At 45.5% G+C, this 9,539-nt stretch overlaps 1 protein-coding gene across 2 annotated transcripts in view; it reads left to right on the top strand.

The window, feature by feature from the left end:
• ca9 (carbonic anhydrase IX) overlaps positions 1-9,539 on the top strand; it is a 108,065-nt gene that overhangs the window by 87,107 nt on the left and 11,419 nt on the right. For both annotated transcript variants that reach the window (XM_043687227.1, XM_043687237.1), the window contains one exon: positions 6,344-6,431. In XM_043687227.1, the coding sequence (XP_043543162.1) occupies positions 6,344-6,431 (88 nt within the window). The remainder of the gene's footprint in view (positions 1-6,343; positions 6,432-9,539) is intronic.

Raw genomic sequence — 9,539 nt, forward strand, 5'->3', positions numbered from 1 at the left:
AGTTCTAACTCAATGGTGCAGGTTCTTATTTGACTAAATGCTTCATGTTAGCAGATGTCTCTCTTCTGCTAGGATAATATTTACTTTGTGAAATATTAACTAAAGGATCTAAGTTTCATAAATGTGTGCAGTCTTTCAAGTTTGTAGCAATAAAGAAAGATTTATAGCAAGATGGAATTTTTTTTTGTTCCAACAGTCAAACATAAAACAAGCATTTTCAATTTCCTCCAACAACAAAATATTATATCTAAAACATTATTCTGCACTTTTCAAAATACAATTATCCCAATGCAATTCAAAATTGGAATAAACATCAAACCATTGGGGAAAGAGTTTGGGAGAGAGCTGATATGATGTAAAAGAAAGATTTAGAATTTTTTTTAGAATCCCTACAGTGTGAAAACAAGCGCTTCGGCCCAACAAGTCCACACCAACCCTCCAAAGAGTAACCCAACCAGACCCATTCCCCCTACCCTATATTTACCCCTGACTAATACACCTAACTCTCACATCCCTGAACACTATGGGCAATTTAGCATGGCCAATTCACCTACTCTGCACATCTTTGGACTGAGAAGGGAACCAGAGCATCCAGAGGAAACCCATGCAGGGAGGATGTGCAAACTCCACACAGACAGTTGCATGAGGATGGAATCGAACCTGGTTTCCTGGTGCTGTAAGGCAGCAGTGCTAACCACTGAGCCACCGTGCCACCCCAAACTTAACAAGGGAAGTGGAGAAAAAATGTGAAAGGTATCATCTACAATGAAGTTGGCATCATTATTTCAGGATGCCAGCTATGGGTGCGACAGTTGATATGACAAAGCCTGTCTTCACATGCACCTGCTTGCTGAGACCAGAATATGGGCTGAAAATGTGTTGCTGGAAAAGCGCAGCAGGTCAGGCAGCATCCAGGGAACAGGAGAATCGACGTTTCGGGCATAAGCCCTTCTTCAGCCCTTCGTCGATTCTCCTGTTCCCTGGATGCTGCCTGACCTGCTGCGCTTTTACAGCAACACATTTTCAGCTCTGATCTCCAGCATCTGCAGACCTCACTTTCTCCTCAAAGAGACCAGAATATGTCCTTCTCTCCTTTTAAATGCATCAAGTGATTGTTCCTGAGGTGATGAAGCAATCCATTCTGCAAATTAATTTCTGCAGCATGTTCCTCCTTTTTAGTTTGTACAGTCATTTTCAACTTATGACTGTTGTAGTGTTATTGACATTATTTTCTTTGGCTTGAGTGTCAGATTTGTGATTTGTTGAGTTAGAAAATAGAGAAATACCAATATTGAGAAAGTAGTTGCCAATCTCTGATCTTTAAAAGTGAGAATTCAGAAAAACCACAGAAGTAATTACGGGGAACACACATCTTGCAAATCCATCTCACTAAAGTTCACTTTGTGGTTGGGAGGGGGTGCATCCATGGCACCCCTAACAGTGATACCAGAAACTCCATCAGGAGTTGGCTGATCGGACACAGTGCCAGATAAGGGGTGGCACGGTGGCTCAGTGGTCAGCACTGCTGCCTCACAGACCCGGGTTCAATCCCCAGCTTTGGGTGACTGTCTGTGTGGAGTTTGCACATCCTCCCCGTGTCCGTGTAGGTTTCCTCCGGGTGCGCCGGTTTCCTCCCACATCCCATGTGCAGGTTAGGTGGATGAGCCATGCTAAATTGCCATAGTGATAAGTGCATTAGTTAGGGGAATGGGTCTGGGTGGGTTACTCTTCGGAGGGAATCTAAACTGATCAACTCCTGGTAAAATAGTGCCCTGTGACTCCATTACAGAAGAGACTTCCCTAAAAAGTAGTTTTGACTCCCTATTTCTTACCTTTTGCCTTTGGTAACTTGATCCATATCTTGAATCTCTAAATAGGCTTGATTTTAGTTTGAACAAGGCACAAACCCATGCCACTATAATCCCGCATCCTGACTAAGCAGCTAGAATAGGAGCTAGGATAAAGTGAGGACTGCAGATGCTGCACAGTCAGTCGAAAATCGTGGTGATGGAAATGCACAGCAGGTCAGGCAGCATCTGAGGAATGGGATACTTGATGTTTTGGGTGTAAGCCTTACATCAGGAATGTGTGGGTGGGGATAGGGGGAAAGTAACTGGGAAGGCAATAGGTGAGTGCAGGTGGGGGGTAATTGTGATAGGGGAGGATGGAGTGGATAGGTGGAGGGGAAGGGAGATTTGGAAACTGGTGAAATTGATGTTGATGCCATATGGTTGAAGGGTCCTGCGACATTCTTCCTCTAGTTGTCGGTTGGTTTTGATTTGGCGATGGAGGAGGCCTAGGACTTGCATATCCTTGGGGGAGTTGAATTGGTCAGCCACAGGGCGGTGGGGCTGTTTGGTACATGTGTCCCAGAGATGTTCCCTGAAACACTCCACGAGTTGGTTTCCTGTCTAGAATAAGAGTGCCTGACCTAGAGATTCCCAATTGTATCATCTCTTATTGAGTGTGGGCTCCAGACTGGGATCTCTTTCCAGAATACATATCCACTTGAAGGTCAAATGTAGCAAGTCCAGACCTTAATGTTTGTGGCATACGTTAATAATTTAATGAAGATGTCAGAGATATTATCAAGCAGTTTGCAGATGACCCAGTAATTGATGGTGGAAGTGAGGACTGCAGATGCTGAAGTAGAGTCAAGATTAGAGTGGTGCACTGCAGGTCAGGCAGCATCTGAGAAGCAGGAGCCCTTCATCAGGAATGAGGCTGGAAACCTCGGGGGTGGAGAGATAAATGGGAGGGGGTGGGGCTGGGGAGAAAGTAGCTGAGAGTGCAATAGGTGGATGGAGGAAGGGGTAAAAGTGATAGGTCGGAGAGGAGGGTGGAGCGGATAGGTGGGAAGGAAGATTGGCAGGTAGGACAGGTCATGAGGATGGTGCTGAGCTGGAAGTTTGGAACTGGGGTAAGGTGGGAGGAGTAGAAATGAGGAAACTGGTGGTCCATATTGATGCCCTGGGGTTGAGGGTTCCAAGGCGGAAGGTGAGGCTTCTTCCTCCAGGTGTCTGGTGGTGAGGGAGCGGTGGTGGAGGAGGCCCAGGACCGGCATGTCTTCAGCAGAGTGGGAGGGCGAGTTGAAATATTGGGCCACGGGGCGGTGTGGTTGATTGGTGTGGGTGTCTCAGAGATGTTCCCTAAAGCGCTCTGCGAGAAGGCATTGAGTCTCCCCAATGTAGAGGAGACTGCATCGGGAGCAACAGATACAATACATTTGTGGAAGTACAGGTGATACTTTAATGGATGTGGAAGGTTCCTTTGGGGCCTTGGATGGAAGTGAGGGGGGGAAGTGCGGTGCTGAAACTTTATTGCTGGAACAGCACAGCAGGTCAGGCAGCATCTAAGGGAACAGAAGATTCGACGTTTCGGGCACATGCCCTTCCTGAAGAAGGGCATGTGCCCGAAACGTCGAATCTTCTGTTCCCTAGATGCTGCCTGACCTGCTGTGCTGTTCCAGCAATAAAGTTTCAGCTTTGATCTCCAGCGTCTGCAGACCTCACTTTCTCCCCGGGGAAGTGCGGTGGCAGGGGAACGTGCCAGGAGGGGAGGATGGATTGTCACAGAGGGAACAGTCTTTGCGGAAAGTGTATAGGGATGGGGAGGAAAATATATCCCTGGTGGTGGGATCTGTTTGTAGGTGATGGAAATGTTGGCGGATGATGCAGTTAATGATGCAATTCACCTAACCTGCACATTTTTGGACTGTGGGAGGAAACCGGAGCACCCGGAGGAAACCCATGCAGACACGGGGAGAATGTGCAAACTCCACACAGACAGTTGCCTGAGGCAGGAATTGAATCCGGGTCTCTGGCGCTGTGAGGCAGCCGTGCTAACCACTGTGCCACCGTGCCGCCCAGTTTATGTGGAGATTAGTGGAGTGGAAGGTGAGGACCAGGAGTTCTGTCCTTGGGGTGGGGTTTGAGGGCGGAGATGCGGGACGTGGATGAGATGCATTGGAGGGCAACTTTAACCACATGGGAAGGGAAATTAGGGTCTTTAAAAAAGGAGGCCATCTGGTGTGTTCTGTGGTGGAACTGGTCCTCCTGGGAGCAGATATGGTGGAGGAATTGGGAATTCGGGATGGCACTTCTGCAGGAGGTAGGGTGGGAAGAGGTGTAATCCAGGTAGTTGTGGGAGTTGGTGGGTTTGTAAAAAGGTTGGAGTTGAGTTGGTCATCGTTGATGGAGATGGAAAGGTCCAGGAAGGGGAGGGAGGTGTCAGAGATAGTTCATATGAATTTAAGGTCAGGGTGGAATGTGTTGGTGAAGTTGATGAATTGCTCAACCCATGGCACCAATGCAGTCATCAATGTAGCGGAGGAAAAGGTGGGGAGTGGTGCTGGTGTAACTATGGAAGATGGACTGTTCTACGTAGCCAACAACAGACAGGCATAGCTGGGGCCTTTACGGGGGCCCATGGCTATCTCTGGAAGAAGTGGAAGGATTCGAAAGATAAATTGTTGAGGGTGAGGACCAGTTCAGCCAAATGAATAAGAGTGCCAGTGGAAGGGTACTGGTGAGGACATCGGGAGAGGAAGAAATGGAGGGCTTGGAGGCCCTGGTCATGGCAGATGGAGGTGTAGAGGGACTGAATGTCCATAGTGAAGATGAAGCATTGGGGGCCAGGGAAACAAAATCTTGGAGGAGGTGGAGGGCGTGGGTGGTGTCCCGAACGTATGTGGGGAGTTCCTGGACTAGGGGGGATAGGACTGTGTCGTGGTAGGTGGAGGTGAGTTCAGTGGGGCAGAGAATAATGAGGAGGATAGCTGTAAACAGCAGGAAGAGGTCAACAGATTGGTCAGCTGCGCAGAACACTGGCAAATGAAATTCAACCCAAAAATGTCAGGTAATACCCCTAGGGAGAGCTAATAAGGCAAAGAATTGCACTATGAATGGTGGGAACCTGGAAAATACTGAAGATCAGTGTGACCATGGTGTACGTATCCACAGATCCCGGAGGGTAACAGAACAGAGATGAGATAGTTTAGACGACATATAGATCCTTGCCTTTATTAGCCGGGTTATAGAATGCAAGAGCAAGGAGATAGGAAACATTATGAAACTGAATGAAACACTGTATATAATTGGAGAGCTGGGTGCAGTTCTGGTCACCACATTGTCAGAGGGATTGTGATTGCACTAGAGACGGGGTGCAGACGAGATTTGCCAGGCTGCTGCCCAGTCTGGAAGGTCTCCACTCTAATGAAAGTCTAGATAGTCTGAGGTTATTTTCCTTGGAGCAATGAGGATTGAGAGAGGACCTGATAAAGATGAAAGAGACTATAAAGGGCATCAATAAGGTGGATAGGAAAATAAATCTTACCATGAGTAGACAAATTAATAACCAAGGCATGAAGAGAAGGCTAACAGGAAAGATGAGGAGAAACCTTTTTCACTCAGAGTTTCACTAGAACTCACTGTCTGAGAGACTGGTTGAGTCACAAACCCTTGTAACATTTAAGCCATATTTAAATGTAGTCTCCATGGCTTTAGTCTAAAGGCTGAAAAATTGAATTTGTGTAATCAGAATTTTATTGACGACATGATGGACTGAATGCCCCCCTCCTATGCTGTAAATACCTGAGTCACCTATGAGACTCCTGCCAGACCCTCTGGTATGTGTCTATTTGAATGACCAACTAATTCTGGGACTTAAATCCTCAGAGAGCTCAATATGTCTGCTACCTCAATAGGATCTGTACCAGACCTCTGCCTGTTCTCCGCCTCCCCGGCCTCCCACCCTTCTGCAGTTGGGGGTGGGGGTGGGGCAATCAAAAGTCTGTTGTGAAAAAGAGGTATGTATGTGTTACAAGGAAGTTTCACTTAACCCTCAAATAGTCCACTCTGTCACATTATAGCAAAGTAGAAACTAGTGACCATCTGTGAGCAAGGAATCGAGGCCTTGCTGCTAGAGTTTTCATAGTCGGGTGAAATAGGCTGAATCCATCAATTGCCTGTTTCAATATTAGAGAGTTTGAATGGTGTTAGAGGGTCAAGAAGAAAAATGATGTGAGTTTAAAGCTGACAGGTCTGACTAAAAGAAAGAGACAATATCCAGTTGTACAACTTATGGTATGGCCTTTATCATTTATCATCAGGAGTGTTCTAGGCCATCAGGACAGCCTGTAGCAGTTTTCTGAGCCCCACCTACTCTGCTGTACTGACACTTGCTCATGGTCAGGACGCAGAACAGCAGCTGACGGAGAACATCTCTCGAAAGAGCTCTCCCTCAACACCTACCCCCAACCTAAGATGCATTGTCTTTGAGGAAGGTCAGGGCCTTTTGTCTTGAAACAGAAGTTCTGATCTTATATGTCTGTTATATTCTGTAGGTGATACGCTGGCTGTTATATTTGGGACCTTATTCGGATGTACTGCTTTGGCATTTGCGGTTTATGTGCTGAAACAAAAAAAACAAAGGTGAGAAGAGTGGATGCTTTTTATAAATTTCCGAAATTTGTAGAAACCTCGGTATGATTTAGTACCACCAATTAATCTATTCAAACGTAAAGGGGACATTTTTTTAACAAGTGTATAAAGAAGCAATAAGAATAAAAATGATGGCTTACCACTGGCTGATTCATGAGGAGTAGAAAGGCACTCATTGTCAGACAATTATGATCCCAGTCAATCTAATACTGGACAAGTCTGATCCCAAAGACAAATTTGGCTTTGTGGATGGTAAGTTTTATTCTTTTGCAATTTCTTTAACATGGAGTACAGTCACTGTTCACACAAAGCTGCCATTATACATTTAACAAAGTACTTTAGTCTGTTGTACAAATAGCTGACAATTTTGAAAGATCTTCTCATAAACAGCATCATAACAATGATTTAACCCTTTTTCTAAGAAATGTCCTTCAGTAAAGTGAACTATCACTTCTATCTTTGGTTGAGTAAGAAATGTCAATATGACAAATTCACAAGCATTTCCTTTGGCAACTGTCTGCATGTATGGCCCTCTCCATCTCTCCATGGGACACACAGACAAGCTAACACATTGACCTTTTCATCCCTAGAATCTGAGAGAAACTCGGGGCTTTTCTAGCCCTACCTAATTTTTAATTTTATTTACTCTTGAGCATTTATTGCCTGTCCCTAGTTACCCCTGAGAAGGTGGTGGTGAGCTGCCACCTTGAACCGTTGTAGTCCATCTGCTATGGGTTGACCCACAATACCATTAGAGAGGCAATTCCAAGATTTTGACCCAGAAACAGTGAAGGAGTGGTGATAGCAGGTGGTGGTGTTCCCATATATCTGCAACCCTTGTCCTTCTAAATGGAAGTGGCTGTGGGTTTGGAAGGTGCTATCTGTGGATCTTTGCTGAATTTCTACAGAGCATCTTGCAGATAGCATACACTACAGCTACTGAGTGTTAGTGGTGGAGGGAATGGATGCAGTGCTAATTCAAGGGATTGCTTTGTCCTGGGTGATGGAAAGTTTGTGTTGTTGGAGCTGCAGCCATCCAGGTATATGGAGAGTATTTCTTCACACTCCTGACTTGTCCCTAGTAGATGGTGAAGAGGGTTTGAGAGTCAGGAGGTGAGTTCCTCACCACTGTATTCCTAACCACTGACCTGCTCTTGTAGCCATTGTTTATGGAGCAAGTTTTGAGAAGGTTTGTAGCTCAGGTTGAGGTTTTGGATGTAGGTTTGCTCATTGAGCTGGAAGGTTCATTTCTAGATGTTTCATCACGCTACTAGGGAACATGTTCAGGGAATGGGTCTGGGTGGGTCGCTCTTCAGAGGGTCATGTGGATGTTGGGCCAAAGGGCCTGTTTCCATACTGTAAGTAATCTAATCTAAACCTCATGCAAAGCAATGCTGAAAATTCTTGCTTTCTATTTATATGTTTGGGTTTTTTTGGGGGGGTTGGTGATGTCATTTCCTGTGGTGATGTTATTTCCTGTGGTGAAGTCACTTCCTGTTCCTTTTCTCAGGGGGTGGTAGATGGAGGTCTAACTTGATGTATTTGTTGATAGAGTTCTGGTTGGATAGCCATGCTTCTAGGAATTCTTGTGCGTGTCTTTATTTGGCTTGTCCTAGGATGGATGTGTTGTCCTAGTCAAAGTGGTGTCCTTCCTCATCCGTATGTGAGGATACTATTGAGAGAGGATCATGTCTTTTTGTGGCTAGTTGGTGTTCATGTATCCTGGTGGAGTAGTCTGGCAGTCATTTCCGAGATGTCTTTGATGTAGGGGAGAGTGGCTAGGGTTTCTGGAGGTGTTTTGTTTGTTTGGGTTTGTTGCTGAGAAACCAGCGGATAGTATTCATTGGGTACCCATTCGTGGAGCAAGTCTTGTTGAATTTCTGGTCAATGGTAACCCCCAGGATGTTGATATGGGGGATTCAATTATGGTAACACCATTAGATGTCAAGGAGCAGTGGTTCGACTGTCTCTTATTGGAATTGATCATTTGTGTGGTGTGAATGTTCCTTCCACTTGTCAGCTCAAACCTGGATATTGTCCTCCTCTTGTATATTTGAATATGGACTGTTTCAGTATCTGAGGAGTCACCAGTTGTGTTACAGTATCATTTCAGCTTTGGTGGCAAACTGAAACTACCCTTTTGCTAGTGTGTTTCTTTTCATTATACTGAACTGAACCTGCTTGTAGACTCTAACTTCTCTCTTTTTCCATAAGTTGTAAAAACTTGATTTAGTAAACACTTTGACCACTATCTCCCCAAGTAGCTTATCTAGTCATTTAGCTTAAGTCACATACTTTTAGATTAAATTCCCTACTGTGTGGAAACAGGCCCTTTGGCCCAACAAGTCCACACCAACCCCCCGAAGAGTAACCCATCCAGAGCAATTTCCCTCTAATTAATGCACCTAACACTATGGGCAATTCAGCATGGCCAAATCACCTGATTTGCACATCTTTAGACTGTAGGAGGAAACTGGAGCACTCAGAGGAAACCCACATAAACACAGGGAGAATGTGAAAACTCCACACAGTCTCCTGAGGCCGGGATCAAACCCAGGTCCCTGGCGCTGTGAGGTAGCAGTGCTAAGCACGGAGCCACAGTGCCGCCTTTCTTGGGGATTCTGGTTGAACTCACTGTACAGCGTTACTGTCTTACCTTTTGATCTTTTAAAAGACAAGCCACCTGCACAGAATCAAAGCCAAAAACTCATTGGCCTCTATCTTGTAAAACAAAAAGTCCCAAATAATAGAACAGTTAGAACATTACAGTGCTGTACAGGCCCTTCGGCCCTCTATGTTGCGCCGCCCTGTCATACTAATCTGAAGCCCATCCCACCTACACTATTCCATGTACATCCATTTGCCTGTCCAATGACAACTTAAATGCACTTAAACTTGGCGAATCTACTACCGATGCAGGCAAAGCATTCCATACCCTTACTACTCTCTGAGTAAAGAAACTACCTCTGACATCTGTCTTATACCTATCTCCCCTCACTTTAAAGTTGTGTCCCCTTGTGTTTGCTGTCCCCATACTTGGAAAAAGGCTCTCCCTGTCCACCCTATCTAACCCTCTGATTATCTTGTATGTCTCTATTA

Source organism: Chiloscyllium plagiosum, chromosome 1 (genome assembly GCF_004010195.1).
Source record: "Chiloscyllium plagiosum isolate BGI_BamShark_2017 chromosome 1, ASM401019v2, whole genome shotgun sequence".
NCBI classification, from domain to species: Eukaryota; Metazoa; Chordata; class Chondrichthyes; order Orectolobiformes; family Hemiscylliidae; genus Chiloscyllium; species Chiloscyllium plagiosum.